The following is a 21,080-nucleotide window of genomic DNA, read 5'->3' as shown; positions in this document are numbered from 1 at the left end:
TAGAACGCTAGTAAGAAATTTTCTGGCCACTGGAAATCTGAGAGCATGTGCTGCAAACTGGAGTTAATTCCTATTGGACCCTAATAGTGTTCAGTTGGACTTTAGTCCTAAACTACTCAAGTCAGGATGTGTATGAAGAATAGGAACCTGTCTAAATTACCCTAATCATCAAAGGGATATGTATTATAAATATGTACCAGTAGCTCATAGGACCCAAAGACATGAAGTACAGTGGACTTTAATGGAGCCTGTACTCATGAACTTGGGTTACTCTCTCCAGCCTCCTATTCCCTGACAAGCATGAAAGTAAGTACACATGTTTTGGGGCAAGCACTGCAAACCCCCCTCCTCTTAGAACTCTGGCAGCCTGCAACTAGTTTGCTCTAGGTGGCTCTCTCTTTCCACTGGCACACATAGTTGGAACAGGGGGTATCTGACCCAGCGGAAGCCAGTCCATCAGCAGGAATCATGCCCATATATCTTTTAGCCTGGGATCCAAGCCTAAGGACTTGAAGCTGTCTGTCATGCTCTGTCAGGAATGTGATGTGAAAAGTGATGCTAGGACCAGGGTGGCAACCCTTGATCCTTGTGTGTGGACAAGCAGAGAAAAAAACTTGCACAAAGAACGAACCAAATACACAGTGAGACACAGAGGTGAGCCATACGGAGCCCAGCAGAAAGGGAGAGGGCAGAGAGACAGAGAGCAAACGAATAACCTGCTCTTCATAGCATTTCCTGCTCCTGTTTGGAGCCCTTGGGAGCTCTGGCTTCACTTCCCACCTTCGGTTAGTGAGATGTCCCTGCATCTTCACAATTTCTCATCTGCTTAAACCAGTTTAACCAATTTCTGTTGCCTGTAATCAATGGGTCCCAAGTAAATGTGGTGCTACCACTTGATGTGTTACACCCCTTACAATGTTTCCACATATTTCCCCTGACTTAAATATATACTTCCCATCTACATGTTTATGACAAATTTCAGTCTCTCCTCAAGTTCCTTTACACTATTTTTTTTTTCATTTGGAACGTAGGCATAACTGTCTTTAAGGAAACGGAAAAGAAATATAGAGATTCCTGTGTGAGAGTTGGGAAGGGTTACAGAGAAAACAGGTTTGATTCAATACGCTAGAGGGCAATGTTTCAGTGAGAGAATTAGTCAAGATTCCTAAGCTTCTGACCCATTAAGTCAAAATATCCAAGGTAACAAGAGGAATCTGTGCTTTTTCACAGTTTCATAACAGGTGCTTGTCATGCATTCTGAAAGCTTAAGAGCTGTTGTTCCAGAGGAATCCACCAAAAGACAAATTCAAGCACTAAGATCCCCAATACATTTATTTATTTATGTCATCATTAGCTAAATGTCTATTTCATTTTTTCTCCTCTATAAGATGCAGAGAAATACAAGTTTATGTGGAGATTTACTTATGTATTTATTAATTTGTTTTAATAAAACAGGAACATACTTTGTACATTAATCTGGAACTTGCATTTGTCACTTTACAATAAATATAACGGCCATCTACCACGTAAATAAATAATTCTAGATCACGTTTAAAAATAACGGTGTGAAATTCCATGGTATATCATAATTTGTTCAGCCATTCATTTATTTCTAGAAAATAAGGGGCTTCCTTTCCAATTTTTGCCACCACAGATATGCTGAATTACACACAACTACAATATAGATGTGTCCTTACATATGAGTGTTTGCATTTGTTTTTAGTAAAATAATCAAAAGCCAGGTTGCTGAATCAAAAGATATGTATATTTTGGATGTTAATAGATCCTGCGATAGTTATTATTTTCTTAAATAAAATAACGGCAACATATGAGAGTATCCATTTCTCCAGATCCTCACCAGTGTTATATATTGATGTTTAAATTTTTTTCAGTCTAATGTGTTTTTAAAAAATTGTGTCCCAATGATGTTTTAATTTATATTCCACTAATTATTAGTGAGATTAGATACACTTTCTTCCAATAGATATATGCATTTTTGTTTTCTATTTATTGTCTCTTTATATCCATCATCCACGTGGAAACGTTTTATTTCTTAGTCTATCATTTTTCCTCTGACTTGACTTTTGTCAGATATTTTAAAATGTGTGCAGTCAAATATGTTTCTCTTTTTCTGGGTTTCTGCGTTTCTTGTTTTGCTTCTCAAGTTCTCTTCTAAAAGTAGGCATGCTCTGTTCTATTTGTAATTTTCTCAATATTTATTTTAAAATCTTTAATGAATCTTAAATATTCAGGTTCTACATCTTAAAATCCCTACATGTCTTTGTTTAAAATAGTAACTGGCCTGGGAACTTCACTTGATGGCAGAACTGCAAAAGCTTTAACAAGGAGACATTAATTCCATTAGCAGTTAATATTTGGGTTTTTTTTTTTAAGTTTTATTGATTTATTTTGAGAGAGAGACAGTGTGAGGGGGGAGGGACAGAGAGAGAGAAATACAGAGAATCCCAAGCAGAGTCTAAGCTGTCAGCACAGAGCTTGATGGGGCACTTGAACCCACAAAACCGTGACATCATAACCTGAGCCGAAACCAAGAGTCGGACTGTTAACTGAGCCACCCAGGTGCCTTGCAGTTAATATTTGTTAACAAAAGCTTATCAGACCCAAACTCTAAGGGATCTTGTAACATTATACAAAATGGGCCAGTTTCCTGAAACTATTTTTGCAGTTTAAATCACAAATGCTCACCAATCAATATTTCTTTAGCACAATTTGTAACGGGCTCCCCCCGTCTGTGACAGATGTGCTTGTGTGGGGCATGGGAGCCCCTAAAATGATACGCATGTGGTTGTGGTGTCCTCCCACCACCTGAGACGGAGGGATGGGGACAATCAGGGAGGTGAAGTGACTTGCTCAGTAATAGTGGCTATAGATCCCAGCCCCGGGTTTCCTGATTCTACATCAAGTACTTCACACTGTCCCACGGAGCAAAATCTCAAAGAGACCTATGAGTTTCCTTGCAGCAGTAAACGATTGATAATTTTATTATGAAAATATTTGGGAAAGGGGCTGCTGGAAATGGAAGGAGCATCTACCGTCATTTATAAATCATGCTAAAGAAATAACAGCTTTTGAAAATTGCAAGAGGGGAGGTGTTTGCAGGAGTGGAATAAACTATCTTTCTGCATCTACTGTGGCCCCAAATCATGCAGCAAAGAGAGAGGCACCTTGCCTACGCCAAGAAACACCCTCGGCAGCCCCTTTCTAACAAGTTTGGTGCAGGTATGAGTGTAAATTGAGCTGGCACTCAACTGTATTTACACTGAGCCATGTTGCATACTCTATTGCTGGCTCCACAGGCGGCCGCTAGACATAGCACTGAGAGTATCTGACCCATGGTGCCTTGCCTTTCGCCATCACTGAGCTGGGCTCAAAAGACACCTGAGATAGTGCCCTCATTACTCATCTCTGGAGGAAATCCAGCCACAGCAAACACAAGGACACACAGCAACAGATGCCGGAATAATAACAATATGCAAATTAGTCTTGGAAACTGATCCTGGTCCCACTAAACCGGGACTGGAGAAACCAGAGGGAGCCTAATGAAAATCAGGCAGCGAGCTTCCAAATCACGGCAAGCATCATAGCACCTGCTTTCTCCTAGCTGGTTGGTTGTCATAGAAACTTGTGTTTGTAGAGTTTCTGGGTACATTAGCTCAGAGAGGAGGCTTATATTATCCTTCTCCAGTGTTGTTGGGAGACGTGAAATAATTCAGTTCTATTAAGTAAATATTTGCTGAGGGCCTACTATGTGACAGACTCCAGGGGTACATAGATGAGTGTTTGGCTCTTTGAACCACCTGCTTCACACAGGAGACCTGACAAGAAAACGGCTGTAATGGAATTGGTCATACACTAATACAGGCGGAAACACAGGGAGCAGAACAATGAATTCTTTCTGAGATGTTAGAGACTTATGGAGTGGAGATGACGTTTGAGCCAGACTTTATGTGAAGGATTAGGAGTTTGCTGGTAGAAAACCTGGGTGAGCATTCCAGGTAATAGCTTGAACGAAGGCATGGAAGCATGGCAGGTTTCGCAGAATGCTAAACCTGATGAATAAATCCAGCTTGATGCCATAATGATTTTTGAGAGAGCATTTTGAACTTATACTTCGCCACTTCCAAATGTGTTGATTATCATCCTCTTAAGCTAGGGTGAAATTCTCATGGCAGTGACTAGAAGAGTTTGCTAAGCAAGAAAGTAACTTAAAGAAATTTATAACAAAGGAAGGTTATTTATCTTCTTAAAGGAAAAAAGCTATTTTCAAGCACTTTAGGGGAACATATTCATCAGCAGAAAAGGCTTTAGAGTCAGATAAACCCAGGTTACTGTCAATCTTAATACTTAGTAAGTAAATGATTGAAGACAAGTTACTTTAACATTTCCAAGACCCTGGCTTGTTTTTGTTTTTTGTTTTTTGTTTCTTTTTGGTCGTTTTATTTTGCTATATGTACATTGGAGACAATAACATCATCATAGGATTATTTTGAGGAGAAAAAAAAAATCAAGCAATACATTTCAAGTGCTTACAACAGTGCCTGGCACGTAGTAGTTGCTTACTGTTTTAAACTGTCTAATAATAATAATACTGTGAGCCATTTATAAACCCCAGGTTATTTCTTCTATGAAGTCTTAGGGGCTTTGACTAAATCTCTGATATGCAAAACATATCCGTATCAGACATGTTGAGTTTTGAAGGAGCTTGAAAATGATTCAATTCAATGTCATTTGTTTACAGAAAGAACAAGTAACATAAAGTGAAATTTCTTACATACAGGTACATGGCTGGTTAGTGGGTAAACTTGACCCACGACTCAGGAGTCCTGAATGAATCCAGTGTTCTTGTCCCAGAACCACGCTGACTTTCTCGCTATTACCCATCAGTAAAATGGATGCCCCAATAGGCAAGCCTCAGAAAGTCAAGTTAGGGCAATGACTATGTACCTAACAAACAGCAGTACCATTTCTTCCACTCTCTTGGTCCAAATGATTGAAGTGTTGCCTTTCCTAAAAAAAAAAAAAAAAAATGGAGTAAATAAGAAATTGTTCTGTATAAATAGAAACACCAAATTTATTAATTTCTCTCAAGAGGAAAATTGTGAAATTGTGGGTAATGTTTATCTAGTGACATTGGCTACCTTAAAAATCATCAAGAGGGCAGATAAAAATAATTTACCCTATCATCTAAAAGGGAAAGTTTTATACTTGAATTAGGTTAAGCTATGTTTAAAGTACTGTTGACGGTATTCAGATCTCTTCTACTTAAAAGTATCCAAGTAAGTGACGTCCATACAGAAGGAGGCAGTGCCTTCCAGGGATGCCCCTGCCAATGGCGTCGCCTACAGTCAGTGTATGGAACTGTGTGGACAATTTGCCCTCACTCTTCTGCCTTCCTGTCTCCTGAGTTATCCCAGTAGATGCTGCCTTCGCTTCTCCAGGCTGCTTCCATTTCCTCCACTTAGCACAGGGTGGTATCTCAGTGAATTCCATCCTAAGCAAATCTTCCAAGGGGATGCATTAGACAAAACAACGCTGTTTTTCCAACAGCAACTTTCTTATTAATCATTAACCCTTGCTGAGCTCTTACCATCGAAATGAGTAATATCCAAAGGGATAACTAAGAGAAGCATTACTTAAATTTTGAAAACCCTCTAGAAGAGCTACTGTTAATATCTCCACTTTCAGACCAGGAAAAGGGAGTTAACTAAGCTGAATAATGCCTAAGGGGAAGCACTAGGGTTCTGGAGCATCGTGGCTTCAGTCTCCAGACTGACCCAATGGGAAAATCCACCAGTTTGTAAAAGAGGGGATAAAATTCCACGTAAAATCAAAACATAACTCAAATATTCCCAGGCTTTTACAATGGAAAGATCAAATTCAGTTTTGTTGTTTTATAGACAGGGAAACAGGTACCTAGAGGGAACCTAATCTGTTCATGGTCTTGTTCTTCCCTTGTGTCATCGTGCGCCCTTAAGAAGTACAACCTCGGGGACTTAGCGTTGGTCCTTGGGGACAGTGGTTGTGCATTCTGTGTCCTGGAATCGAAATAGCACTAAACTAATTACCATATTTGTTGCTATAAGTCGGGGGTTGGCTGCGGTAGGGATTGGGGCAGGGAAGCAGAAATGCTAAAGTAGAGCTTGAGCCTTTGCCCAAGGAGGTTTTGCTGTGTGACAGGCTTGGTATTTACAGTATTGAGATCATGTGGTTTTCCGGTTATGGACTATCTGATACTTAAACGTTGACTTTGAATTGGTAGCAATCAGTGAAGCTGCACAACCTTGTGGAGGATCACAACAAAGTCCAGGTTACAGTCATGGTAAAGGACAAAGGTACGTGATATATTCTGCCATCTTCAGCATCCTGATATTTCAGAGTGGAATCAGTCCCATTTGTTATTGATTATTAGTTGAGGAGAAAACCTTTTCTGATGAAACCCAGGACGGAGGCTAAAGTAAGGCAAATAAGACTTTTAAGATGACAAACTTAAGGAGGAAAGGTCAGGCAAACGCTGACCTGCTTTTCCAGGACCCAGACGGTGAGCACCTCACTGAATTTTGTACCCTGAGTACCTTGCATGCCTCCTCCTGATTGAACCATTTTGACCCAGGGTCTGAGTCGCTTCCAACTCCCTCTGCCTTCCCATATTTCACTCACTGCAATGTTACTGGGTAAGCTTTCTTGAGGCGTCTTGATTTCCCCAACTACTGATCCCAAACAGACCTTGAATTCTAACACTTCAATCTGTTATCCAGAATCCAGACCCGAAGAATGCTTGTAAATGGCTGACTGGACTCAGTATTTGCTCTGACTTACCCTGGGTTGGGGTGGCCATGGCTCTCTGTAAGGAGCAGGGAGCTGCAGCCCAGAGTAGCAGAAACTGGCTGGGTGGTTCATCCCAACAAGTGCCCTCCTCCCAGTTCTCATCCCAGGGCTCATCCGAGTGCTCATCCCAACAAGTGCCCTCCTCAATGCCCATCACCCACTTTCCCCTCCCCTGCAACCCCCATCAACCCTCAGTTTGTTCTCAGTATTTAAGAGTCTCTTGTGGTTTGCCTCCCTCCCTCTCTGTAACTTTTTTATTTTTTTCCCCTTCCCCCATTCTTAAGTAAAAACAGGAAAAGGTCAGCCAGTCACGGGAACTTTGTTGTGTAGGTTTGCAGAAGCTGGAATCCCATCTCTTGGTTCCTGGGGATACTCTTATTCTTCCAGGAAAAACTTCATTGCCATGTGATGCTATCCTGATTGATGGAAGCTGTGTGGTGACTGAAGGCATGCTCACAGGTAGGCCATTGCCATGGAGCTGCTTCTTTCCTGTCCAACATCTCGGCCAAGAGCAAAGCAGATCAACATAGCCTTACCTGCCTGATAGTAAGATATGGAAAGACAGGTGAGGTAGACACGGCTAGGCTATTCATGCAGGTGAAGACTCCATAAATGCAAACGGGATAAAATGTATCCCGTTTATATAATGTATACCCGTAATATAAGAATCAAATGATAATAAATACAAAATTAGAAGAAAAGTCTAATATATGTGATTGGTTAATTTCCTGATGCGTGGGGTGAATAAGATCGTTTGGTTCAGAGGACGGTGAGAGAGTTAGACTACTTGATGCACGATGTCTTCATAAACATGAGCATGGTTTACACACCTATCCAAACAGAACACAACCAGAAACCACCAACTCTTATAATTGGCAGGATGCAGAGATTTTATACAGCCCTGCTCTCTGTAGATGGAAAACGGAGCCCCAGTTTTTGCTGGAAAAGTATTGAGTTGAACCTTCAGGAAAGTCGGTGTAACATTCTATTCTTTAGAATTGTGTTTCCAGTTGATCCGACCAAGCAGAAAGCCAGTTTTCTTGTAACAACGGTTTGAACTGTCGTCCTTGCTCTCATTTGCGCTTTGTAAAGTTCACTTGAATTTGTGTAATTAGTAAGGCACTATTTATAAAATATTCTTTAGGCAAAACCAAAACACATGGGACATCATGATGAAAGAAGAAACTATACAACAACACAAAAATAGAAAGTGTGTGTCTTTCGTGCTTACAAATTGTTGTATTTTTCTGTTCCCAAGTTGCTAAAGACAGGAAACACACACACACACACACACACACACACCTTTTTAATATCACCTAAATGTAAAGAGAACCATCGATTCTTAAATTGTTCAACACAAGCAGATTTCACATTAAAAATGGGCCTGCTTAATTTAAAATTGAGACAAGGAAATGTAGTAAACATAACTATGCTCGGTATAATTACAAAATGCCCCTTTAGTGTGTTGAAATCTAACTGCCTTATAATGATAGTGATGAGGATTTGCATACTGATGATATCTTTCTTCCGGAATGTTGCCATAGCACCCAACGTGCAAACCTCAAGCCCAAGAAAAACTGGCCTCCTAAACCAAAGACAGCAACTGTCTCACATTTCCCAGCAGCCTGCCAGTGAAGAATGGCTTCTCTCATTGGTGACAGAGCATGGCTGTGAGAAAAAAGGGAAGGAGAGATCCCAGTGTTTACTCTGCGGGGTCTACTGACTGGGATGCTTGGTTCTTGCCTTACTTCTGAGGAAAACTCAGAGAAAGAAATGGTAGAGATGGCAAACAAAGCTGCCTTTCAATGTGCAAAACTGACCTAAAATGATCTTAAGTAGTGAGTGGCTTTTCTTAGGTCTACTTCTAGAAAAAGAAGGTCACCAGCATTAATATCTGTGTAAACTATGTACTGGTAAAAATCCGTTTTAGAGACAGACACATAAAACAGAAATATATTTCTTTCTCATTGTTTTCTTTGGAAAGATCTAAGACCATCATACTCTAAATACTTTATTACATAGTCTACATAGATCTGCCCACTCACGTATACATTTGCAAAAAGGATCCTGATTGAACAATAAGATTATGCTTAGATTCCTGAAACTGCATATGTCTTCCTCGAGCATTTGTCCAAGAATGTGACTCAGGTTTTTTGTTTGTTTGTTTGTTTTTTTGGGTTTTTTTTTTTTTTTTGTCCCATGTGCAAACCAGTCTTTCGTATATATAGAAGTCTTTATTTAGAAGAGAAATAGCAAATACTCCAAACATCTTTAGAGCAATGAATGTTTTATAAATAATTTTTATATCTCACTTCATCATAGGATAAACAAATTAGGAATTATTATAATGCCCAATTTACAAATGAGGAAATGCAGGTGAGAAGGGACCAGACTGCCCAGCTAGCCAGTATCAGGGCTGGAGGTGGTATTTTTTGCTCCCAGACGTGAGGGGTCACCGGAGTGAGGAGGAAGCAGATTCTAAGAGGGGTAGAGCTGACATTCCTTGTGCCTCCTCATCTTTTTCTCTCCACTGGGTAGTCTTGCCCATAACACACATCCATTGTAGGGTCTTCTTCATCCTCCTCTCCTTAGCCTCGTCCTACTGCCATAAGCTCAACTATGCAAGAAACGTAATCGTGTAACTACACTTACTTTTTAATTTTTCCTCCAAATCTTGCCATCCTTGAAAGTAAGCAGTGTTGCAAAGTATCTGATCCAAGTCAGACAGTTGTCTCCACCAGTTGGCAGGTCTCCTGACTCAAGTCTGGCTACTTGAAGTTGTGCAAGGCACTGGGGAGGTGGGTCTGGTCTAGGGCAGCCCTCCTTTCTGTTGCTTCCACTCTGCTCTGGGCTTGAAAACTGTCCCCAGCCTATCTCCCTGTAAAAGGAGGCCTACTGATGCCTCTTGCTCTGTTTTCACAAACTTCTAGGGTCTTTTCCTTACCTTACTTTTGTGCCGGCCCCTTCTCTCAAGTACACACAACATCTAAGCTTCCTTTGGATTTTCTTCCAACTCCCAATCTAGGGATTTTTATGTAGCTAGAAAAGTAGTGGAAGGAAGGCAGGTGAACGGGAGAGCTTTGTTCTTATTCTCATGTAGTCTCTAAAATTCATGGTCAAACTTACGAATGATGTGTAAAACCCAGAAGCCAGCTATCAACTTCTCTATCCTTTCTGCCTCTGGAGGCAATGGGTTCCTTCAAGATCTAGCTCCTCACAAAGTGGTCAAGAGGTAAAAGGGAATACTGTGGGGGGGAAATTATGTTAATGCCTGGAAACTTTCTTTTGGCACAAAAGCTAATTTTTCTTATTTCTTATATGTATTAGGCACTGTGCTAATATTTTACATATATTATTTCATTCAACCTATGACTCTATAAGGTGGGAGAATCTGAGGGCCAGAAAGGATAAGTAATTGGCCTAAAGTCACACAGCTTAAAAGTGGTAGAGTTGCTATTTGGATTCATTTGTTTATTCATTCATTCATTCATTCCACAAATGTATATTAGCTCCTATTCCAGAATGCTCTACTATGTGCTAGGGATACAACAGTGAACAAGGCAGATAATATTCTGTCCTCATAGAGGTGATGTTCTAGTGGGGACAAAGGAAACATGAAAGTAGGTAAATGACATGAATTTCCAATGCTTATAAATTCTATGAAGAAGATAAAACACTCAAACCCAGGCCTTTTGACCTGGGAGCCTATGCTTGAAACTACTGCTCCCTCATTCTCTTAGAGGTGATTATGGCGGAGAGTGGCAGGATTCATTCACTCTGCCACAATCCCCTCCTTCTCCCTCTACTCATAGAATCAACGATGTATTTAAAACGTGTGTGTGCGGTGGGGGGAAGTATGCAGAGATCCCAGTTGGGTACACAGAAATTTTCCTAAGTGGTGATTTCCCATTTACATCCGTCCGACAAGTTTATAATGAGTTAATAAGTCTTTTCCCTCTTCCCTTTTCCTTTTCTCCAGTCTCTCACTTCTCCTTTTTCTTTCAGTTATTCATTTGCCCATCCACTTATTCAGTAAAGGTTCAGAAATGCCTCCTCTGCGCCAGGCACTGTGTTGTGTGCTGGAGTCACCAAGACAAATGAGACATGGCCACTGCCCTTACACAGCTCACAATCTAATGGCCTCAGAAGTAAAAACAAAGAATGGCATGGCATTTCAAACACTGCTTCCATGCAGAGGCACTGGCTCACTGGGGACAAGGGAGAGAATCCCGCTTCACAGCACCAGGACTTCCGGGTCGTAGAAGCCAGGTGAAGTGGATGATGAATGTTTTTCCTTGTGAAACACTCTCCGGGCTACTTAGAACTCCATAGATTTGTAGGCAAATTGCCCTTTCTTGAGATTCCAAGAAAGGCCAAGCATGAGGCTCCTTATTAATATGTGAGCAGTGTAAAAGAGACTTGAAAGTCATTTCTGTGTAAAATCATATCTGATTTCAATGTTATCTTTGGAACATTATCTCCAAATGGCTTCCATCCCTGGTTGATTGAATGTCTGCCTGCCACGAATGTCATTGGTTGTGTGTGCAGAAACTATCCACTAATATTAGTCTATGAATATATAATGGATTAATATTCAGTGATTCCTAGGCAGAAAAACATTAGAAATTATCTCTAAGTATCTGCTTTCACAAAGGTAGATTTCAAAACAATGTGGTATGATGATTTGTCAAAATGTCCTATCCCTTTTCCAAAGCCACTTAGAACACAAGTGGTAAATCCAAACAAAGGCTAAATATCAAACAAAGGCTAAATATCATAATTTTTAAAGACAATGAGTTAGGGACAATGCTTGGCTAAAGGAATTTCCTGAGATTATTCAAGATCACTAATAAAAATTGTATGGCTTCTTGCACCTTAGGGTATAAAAAATGCACCATGTAGAAAACTAGTTTTGAAAAACCAATCATAGGAAAACCTGGGCAATGTTTTTATTCAGTTCATCCAGGCATTCAGCAAAAATAAGTCTTTTCAACCTATCACATACCAGCAAGGAAAATGAGGAATATAAAAAGTTATATATGTCAAAGTCCTTGCCACCAGTTATTACCTAGGAGAGATAGAACCTAGATTTTGTAACTATAATCAGTAGAATACTATTTCCAAATTAGAAATATGACATGTTATTTTGCTAATTGAACATTTAGCAAAAGACTGATGGAATTTTAAGTTCATTCTAATGCTTTTTAAATCTGGGAGTGAGGAAGTTATTAGCACTTTTATTTTTATCTCTGAAATGTATCCTTTTGAACTCTGAGCTAATTTTCTTTGTACTTTAAATACCCTGTCTTCCCACCATCAGGGGAAGTAGAGGAATGGTACAATCAAAGAATACATATATATATGTATAACAGGATATGCAAGTGGCCTAGATTAGCTGGAGTGTGTAGGAAAAAGAGCCAGTGATGCTCAGATTGTGGTGGCTTTGAAAAATCTACCAAAAGAGTTTGCACTTGAGACCCCTCCAAAACTTACCCTATGTATCTCTTCATCTGGCTATTTACCTATATTCTTTACCAGATCTTTTAACAAACTGGTAAATGTAAGTATTTCCCTGGGTTCTATAAGCTGCTCTAGCAAATTAATTGAACCCAAGAAGGGGATTATGGGAACCTCGGATTTATTAGTCAGAAGCACAGTTGACAATGTGGATTTGCAATTAGCATCTGAGGTGGCATGGGAGCAGTCCTGTGGGACTGAGTCCTTAACCTGTGGGATCTGATGCTATATCTAGGTAGACAGTGTCAGAATTGAATTGAATTGAATTGAGTTGAATTGAATTGAATTGTAGGACAACCAGCTAGTGTCACGGAATTGCTCGTTGTGGGAAAAACCCCACCCATACGGCATCAAGAGTGTGTGAGTGCAGTAGTGGCCTCATAGCAAAGGAGACACATAGGAGGAAGGACTGGAGGTCTTTTCCAACTCAAGAGGTCAAGGCATATTGTGGGTGAGATACTTTTTCACAAAAAAGAAATATTAGTTCTACCATAGACTCAAATTATTATTATTGAAATGGTTTTCATGTCAAGGAGCTAAACAATTATAGGCAATCCATTGGTAAGGCAGCCACCACTAGATAGTGATTGCTAGTGAAGCCCTTGGGACCCAAACGCAAGAGTCCAAGAGTTACTTGGTGAGACATACTCATGGAGAAAAGCAGTTAGGAATTGGGGAATCAGATCATGAGAGGGCAGAGCACGGGAAGAGGAGGAATCAAAGGTGATTCCGAGACTGTAAACCTGTCACTCAGCAAAAGGATGATACCACAAAGAAAAAGTCAGGAGGATGTTTAGTGGTAAAAATATTAGTACGGAGGTGCCTGGATGGCTCAGTCAGTTAAGCATCCGACTATTGATTGTGTCTCAGGTCATGATCTCCCGGTTTGTGAGTTCAAGGCCCGCATTGGGCTTTCAGCGCAGAGCCTGTTTGGGATTCTCTCTCTCCTTCTCTCTCTGACCCTCCCCCACTCTATCTCTCAAAAATAAGTAAAATAAAAATTAAACAAAATATTAGTATGGATTTTAGGTATGTGGACTTAGGGATGCTAGTGGGATATCCAGGTTGGGATGAACAGCCCACCATTGGGAAACAGAACAAAAGCACAGGAGAGAGGAAATGAAGATTAGACATTATCGATCTAGCTATTTAATTAATTGTTAATTAACACTTTAATTGTTAATTAATTAATTATGTATTAATGAGAATGGAGCTGAGATCATCTAGAAAGAAAAAAGAGAGGCCCTGTCTTGTTATATTGGTTTTTATCTTTCACTGCAAGCTCCACAAAGATCATGAAGAACATTTAAGAGGTTTATGAAGGCATAATTTCTCATTCATCTCTGTACTTCTAGGACTGCTTACCTCTACCCTTACACTCAATGTCCCAAACATTCTCAACCATTTTTAGTGCCCAGGGCACAGCATGATCTTTCTCTCACTTCTTCCAAGAACAATTTCCTTTCCTCCTTGATCTAGTTGGCCTCATTTCCTTTTGAGTTGTCATTTATTAGTTGTTCTGGAAATGTTTCCTGGTCCTCTGTTTGGGTTAGATCTTCAGATCACCCAGTAATACTACCCAAATCCTTACTTTATTGTACTTTAATCATTTATTTACTGCTATTTACTGGCTTGACTCCCTGGGCTTTCTGAGGGCAGGATTTCTGTCTTGTTCATTATTTTAAGCACCTAGAACAGTGCCTGGCACAAAATAAGCACTTAAAAATATTTGTCAAGTGAATGGATGAATGGGTTGATAAACTAAACGAAAGGCAAATAACAATAGCTATATACTTGCTTTATAGCTCCTTAATTACCTAGCATAAATTTGGGCTTAAAGAACACTTGAGGGGACAATTAGGTGACAACTATCTTTGTTAAAATGGCCTGCTTTTTAAATTACAACAGTAAACCATGCAGACCAGGTATGGAAAATATAGGTGGACCTTAAATAAATATGTAAAATATAACCAAGTATACCACTGCTTGCTTCGCCAGCATCCTTGAGAAATCATCTGACCCAGGAAATGGGCATTAAGACCTGAATAGCTATGGTTTGTATACTTTGTCAAAAGTGTCAAGCACCAGCTCTGAATAACTACCTGAGTTCACACAGAATCAACAAAATACAATCTTCTTTAGGAGAAAGCATACCTGTCACAAAGACGCCACTGCCCCATACGGAGAACACCGTGGCCTGGAAATCCCACAGCTTGGAGGACTATCGGAAACATGTCCTTTTCTGCGGGACAGAAGTTATCCAGGTCAAGCCGTCTGGGCAGGGGCCAGTGAGAGCAGTTGTTTTGCGAACAGGTTAGTAGATTCCACCTATGTAAATGTAGTCCCTGCTTAGAGGTGGGGGAGTTGGATTGGGGAAATTTGGTTTAGGATTATGGAGTTTGCCACCTTCTGGTAATAACAGTCATACTTGTTTCTAGTCAGATCCTTATTTATTCTAAGTTGCCACCATTTCCAACCTCACTGGTTCATTGTTAAAACCCTTGTCTAAGATGAAATACATTGATGATACAGAGATGAAATACATTGCTTCAAAGGCAAGACTGTGTTCTTGTTTGTTTGTTTTTTATGTCTTTCCTTTTCCCTCTATACCAACTCTAAGTGATTCCCAAGAAAAAAGTTCCAACCATTATCACTTGAGGACTTTCTCCTTTCAAACTGCTGCTTGCTGGGCTGTTATTTCCAGGTCCCTGCTGGATGCCTCCCTCTGGGTTCCCTACAGACACTTCAAAGTCAAGGCATCGAAAGGACTTATCCTCCTCTTTCTGTCGACAGCATCACCATCTAGCCGGTCTGTCCACATCACCTTTAGCTTCCCACTTTCTCCCGTACCAAGTAGGACACCACATCCTGTCAATTCTACAAATACCTCCTGAGTCTTGTCTCCCTTTCCTTCATCCCCACAGTTGGTGTTTTGTCCAGGCCTTTCATCATCTCCTGTCTAACCATTGCAACAGAAATATTCTCTTGACTGGTCCCTTTCAGCTTTTGCCTCAAATACTTTGCTTTGTCTTTTGTTCCACCTCCCCCTGGATCTGCCACCAAGTCATATTTCTAAAGCAGATTTTGAAGCAGTTTACACACACCATGCTCAAAAAGTTTTCAAGACTACTAATCTTACTCCCGGTCTTTCACAGGACATCACACAGCCAACACTACCCCTGACCTGTGTTTCTGCCAGCCCACATATGCACAGATCCAAAACCCACCTTGCACTTTGTTGTCTCTATGTGTTAGCTTATGATTCAATTGTTCTACCTGATTTTTTAAAATTAAAAATATCAAGTTTTGCTTCAAAGGGGTCAGTGGGCATGAGCTAATGAATGGAAATCATGGGAACCACCTTATCTGAGCTTGTAAAATGCTGAGACAACAAGCTAGAGAAAACTCTGCTCTTTTTCTCCAAAGCCTACAAAGCCATGTTTGAGGAGACTATATGTTTACCAAGCAGTGGGATTAAGGCATGTTTCATACAACAGTGGTTCATATCTAGTAGCCCTCCTTTTGTTGCCAATAACTTAGATTTTAATGAAGATCTACTAAGTGCCATGCCCTGAGGGCTAAAGAAAAAAATTAGGAGACATTCCTTGCCCTTAAAGAGGATTGTGGTCTGGTGCAGGAAACAGTGTGGAGTTAGAGCTAACTAAACACAGAGCAATGATAGATGTCACATGATTAAGTGTTACAGGGACCCCCAAAGAGGGGGAGAAATTATTTTTGATAGGAAGTGTGGGAGTAGAACTCTGGAAATATTTATTTGATGAGGCGGCATTTTGAGCCAAGCCTGATAGGATGGGAAAGATTTAGCCAGTCCTAGCAGAAAGCTAACAAAACATGCTAATCTATTTCTGCAAATCACAAAAGAAGGACTGCTTTGGGGTTTTCTGAGAGCAGCGAGCAGTAAAGAGATAAGTCTAGCAACATAGGAGTATACTGAGGTTGACAGGATCTGGAATGCCGTGCCTAGAAATTTTAACTTTATTGCAAAAAATCAGGGGTTCTGGAAGGTGTTTGGGCATAAGAATGACATGATCAGAGGTATATGTGTTTAAGAAATTACTTGTTTTGTGCTTTCCTTTTGTCTTCATTTTCTATTATTTTCAACACATACTTGAGCTTTAATGTCTTCTCTTAGCCGCTCGTCTTCTCTGGTGACTGTGTCTGTCAGTCCTCAGTCTTCTTTTCCTCAATCTTATGCATGAGTGAGGAGCTTCACTGTGTGAGCCGTTGTAGCACTGACTTCCAGAGCAAGAGAAATTGAACAAGGTTAAGTGAATACCACTTATTGTTCCTAGTGACTTGTAGGGATAATAAATGTAAATATACTGTTTGCAGTGATGTCTTCATTCCATATTCAAATGACACTATTAACCAATCCTTAATTCAATGCAAATTATTTTGGGTTTCGTGGTAAACTGTATTAAGGGAACTTACTCCACCTGTGATTACCTTCATGCAGGTTACAATACTGCCAAAGGGGACTTGGTGAGATCCATCCTCTATCCCCGACCTCTGAACTTCAAGCTATACAACGATGCCTTCAAGTTTATAGTGTTCCTGGCCTTCCTTGGCATTGTGGGTTTCTTCTATGCCCTTGGTGTATATATGTACCACGGAGTAAGTACTGGGGGTAAGGCTTTTTAATGACATAGCTTTTTCAAGGATCCTCACCTAACTCAAAAGGGTTGGATAAGGTTATCTCTTAGCCCCATCATTCTGTGGATCAGTTCTGTCCAACAGAACGTTCTTAGATGATGGAACTATTCTATACCTACATGGTCCAATTTGGTAGCCCTTAACCACATGTGCTTATTGAACACTTGAACTGTCGCTAGTGTGACCAAGGAAATGAATTTTCAGTTTTACTTCATTTTAATTATTTTTAATTAATTTAAGTAATTTAGTGATTTGATTATTTAGTTAATTTAAATTCAAGTCGCCATATGTAGCTAGTGAAAATTGTATTGGATGGCACAGCTATGAAAAGTTGCAAAGTTCATGACTTCTTTCACCACTTGGATGCGAATGAGAGGTTACTTCATTTGTGGCATTGGTAATACCGAAGCCCAAACATCCTCAGAGGAAATAGGTGTTTCTCAAGTCTGATGGAATGGAGAGGATTTAGTCAACCAGATCAGGGAGGAGAAAGGGCATACTAGTTGGAGTGAGAAAAGGACAAAGGAAGAAATGCAGATGGGTCTTCTGGAACCAGCAAGCAACTGAGAGATTAAGTCTAGCAAGGTAAAATGGGTCACATTGAAGGGGATCTTGAATGCCGTGCCTAGAAATTTGGATTATTTGAGAATGCTGAGATATTTGAGTGTGTACATGGTCTAAGGCATACCCAACATACCATGTACCCAGTGAGTTTTTCTATGTTCTGTTAGGTTCTAAAATAGAACTGACTGTCCACTTTTACAGAACTATATGCTGCACGGATCCCCACTTCTCCTTTTAAACTTCACAGTGGTCTGGTTTTGGTTTGTTTGAACATTTCTCTTAATAGTTGTGATGGCTGAAGGAAGGGTTCTCACAAATGACCTCTGAGGTCCTTTCTGGTCCTGAGAGTGTGATTCTTTTGTGAACTGTGTAATCTTCTTCTTTAAGACATACTGGGATGTTAGCAAATGTGGGCTCATCGGGAAGAAGAAAAAAAAATGTAAATAAAAGGGTCCAAACATAGGTATGAAACTGGGTATGGGTGACTTAATTACAATGCCCAAATGTAGTGCATTCTATGTGTGTGTTGTCGGGGAGAGGGGTAAATATTGATGGACAGAGTGACGAGAATTTCCAGGCAATGTTTACGCTCGTACTTGAGCTCTGGGTAGTCATTTCAGTCTGATATAAGCCTTCAGGCAACATTTCTAGGTCAGGCAAAGGCAAAGGAGGTCAGGGCATATTGGCACCCCTAGAATGGACCCTGGAAAGAGCTGGGCAGACTGTTAAAGCAAGTGGGACTGGAACTTGAGGCACCGTGCCAGTTTCATCTGGGGAGCAGGAACATTGAGCAGGAAAACAAACACAAGGCCCTCTTCTGTGGACCAGGAAGCACCCACAGTGATTAGGAATGAAGGTTTCCCGGGTAGGACTCAACATCTAATACACACCAAAGCAGCGATACTAATTGTAGACCCCACCTTCTTGTGACCCTGCTGGCTTCCTCCATCTGTACAGGAATAGACAGAGCTGAGTCCTCAGGGTCAACACTTTGTGGCCGTGGTTGGGAAAAACAGAGAACGCTGGATTTTGTGACAATCTGAGATTGGACCAATGATGTATCTAGCAGCCTTTGATACTGAACTTGAATCTGTATTTCCAGTACTCAGAAGAGGACTTTAGTGGCTAAAATTACGGTTAATTTCATAAAAATCTAGGGTAAGGCCATTAATATCTAGAGAAGGTGAAAAATAAAACAAGCCATGCTGTGATTTGATCTTGGTCCCATTCTTATCAGCCATGTGAATTTCTGTGGACCTGCCTGGGATCTTGACTCTATGAGAATTGACTGGATACTATAAGACACTGGTCACATATTTGTGCCCCCCGAGTGGGACAGCCTAGGGTTCAGATCCTCACCATTTAACTAGCGGATGGCTTGGGGAAGTTATTTTAATTTTTTAAGCCTTGGTTTCTTTATCTGTTAAATGGAGAAAATAACAGTGTTTACATCCTGAGGTTGTCGTGAGGAGTAACTAAATCATTTATGTAGCCTAATCCAGCTCTCGCCCCAGAATGTGTGCAGTGAGAACAAGCTATTGTTACTATGGACTTTCCTTTAGCAGACTCCTGGTCATCATTTTTATCAGGTTACCATTCATTTAACAGTTCCTGTGTCAGAAACTGTGCTAGGCTCTATACCTGGAGATGAGTAAGATGAACTTGCAAAGGACTTCAAAGATGTATCAGCCACAGCTGCTGCACCCAAGCAGTTTGGAAGCGACCGGGGGAGATTTATAACCCAACTGTCAAGCCCGTGTGTGAAATGTTACAACTCAAAAATTGTCTCAGTGCCTGGGGAGTCTAAGAGGGTGTGTTATGATGAGCAGAGGAAGGATGGTACTCTGGGTGGAGGGAATGCCAAGCAAAGAGAAACAGAGTCAAAAAGGGCAGGGTGGACATAGAAAAGGGATCAGAGTTTCTTTTGTGCACAATGGGAGACAACTTGTCTGTTCCTTAAGCACACCCAAGAGATCTCTCTGCCCCACGGAGAGAGCAGCTCTCTTTAAATACTTTGAGCTTCTAGAACTCTTGGAGTGCTGCAGGAGATGGTGCTAGAAAGGGTGCCGCCCTGTGCTGCTAGGCTAACCTTTATGTCCCTCCCTCCCTAGGTTTCTCCAAGAGACACGGCAACCATGGCCCTGCTTCTCCTCACCGTGACTGTCCCTCCTGTGCTACCAGCTGCCCTGACCACAGGAATCGTGTATGCACAAAAGAGGCTGAAGAAAAAGAAAATCTTCTGTATTTCCCCACAGAGAATCAATATGTGTGGACAAATAAACCTCGTGTGCTTTGACAAAGTATGATCTAAACTTTCCTGGTTGGAGGTTGATTTCAAGGCAGAGCAGAGCTGGGAAAGGCCTCCAAGAATGCCTGGTTCACTGCATTCATTTTACATATAGGAACACTGAGGCCAGAGAAGGTCACACAGTGGGCTAGTGTGAGACCATGCTCTACAAGCCCACTGTACAGAGTCCTAAGGAAGTGGTTTAGCTATATCACATCATAAATTTCTTCCCTATGAAATTTAATATTTTTGTGCCTGTATTGGGTTTCAAAACAATCTCTTATTGTAATAACTTCTATGACTGACTGGCTTTTTCAGGCAAAAAAAATTGTGAGGAACATTTCTGTTCCCTGAAATACTTTGTCCTGTGCTTAATTGAAAATATTCCATTTTTCTCCTCTGCTTCTTTTAAGGAAAGGGAGGGAGGGGACAGTGCCTGTGTTAATGCACTCAGTCCCTCCTTTCTCCTTTGACCCCCAGGTTATCAGGACTCAGGACTAGAAGAATGTTGTCCTGTAACTGCTTAGGGTTCTGGAGGTAGCAGGGGAGAAGTATGTCCAAATGGGAAGGATTGCTGCTCTGGGACAGGTCTAAAACCTCTTTCTGTGATTCTCCTGTGGGGGTCCTGTGTCCCTCTGGAGGGATCTCAGCCTCATCCACCTGCTGTTCAGATCCTGCCCTCTGCTTGGGCAGGCCAATTTAATTGTTGTAACACAGTGGGCCTGGCTGGTTCCTCCATGTCTTCACTTTGTTTGTATTAGAATAATTAATTAATTAAGGCTTTGACACTTTTTAATTAACCTACCTTGGCCAAGAGTCCCATTAATAAGAGGGTCCTTGCTCTGGAGAAGCTCGTGACTTAGCTGAGGAAGCAGGTACAATGGAAGTGTAAACCATGATAATGCAGTGAAATGCATGCTCAAAGAGGCATGGAAAAGCATCGAAGTTAAGTTACCTGCCATGGATGGGAGGTCACCGCTGAGCTGTGGCTTTGCTTGTTAGACGGAATGGGCTCAGAGATGAGCAGTTCAGAAGCACAGGGATGTCATGGCCTGTGGCATGTGGGTGTGGCTACAACAGGGGCTGTGTGGTAGGGAATGTAGCTGGAGAGGAAGAGCCCAATTGCTCAGGGCCTGATGTGTCAAGCTAAGAAGTGGGGCCTTGTGAAGGAGAATGGGAGCCGTACCATTTT

General features: G+C 41.0%; 1 protein-coding gene across 1 annotated transcript in view; it reads left to right on the top strand.

The window, feature by feature from the left end:
* Nucleotides 1-21,080, top strand: part of LOC112849905 (putative cation-transporting ATPase 13A5) — a 116,766-nt gene that overhangs the window by 45,084 nt on the left and 50,602 nt on the right. Inside the window, exons 8-12 of the mRNA XM_086675018.1 lie at nucleotides 6,281-6,353; nucleotides 7,177-7,305; nucleotides 14,506-14,676; nucleotides 16,841-16,998; nucleotides 19,713-19,901. Coding sequence (XP_086531144.1) covers nucleotides 6,281-6,353; nucleotides 7,177-7,305; nucleotides 14,506-14,676; nucleotides 16,841-16,998; nucleotides 19,713-19,901 — 720 coding nt within the window. The remainder of the gene's footprint in view (nucleotides 1-6,280; nucleotides 6,354-7,176; nucleotides 7,306-14,505; nucleotides 14,677-16,840; nucleotides 16,999-19,712; nucleotides 19,902-21,080) is intronic.

Source organism: Puma concolor, chromosome C2 (genome assembly GCF_028749965.1).
Source record: "Puma concolor isolate L17-30 chromosome C2, mPumCon1.1.hap2, whole genome shotgun sequence".
Classification (NCBI taxonomy): Eukaryota; Metazoa; Chordata; class Mammalia; order Carnivora; family Felidae; genus Puma; species Puma concolor.
Note: the sequence above shows the minus strand (reverse complement) of the source record. Positions and strands in the feature narration are given on the sequence as shown.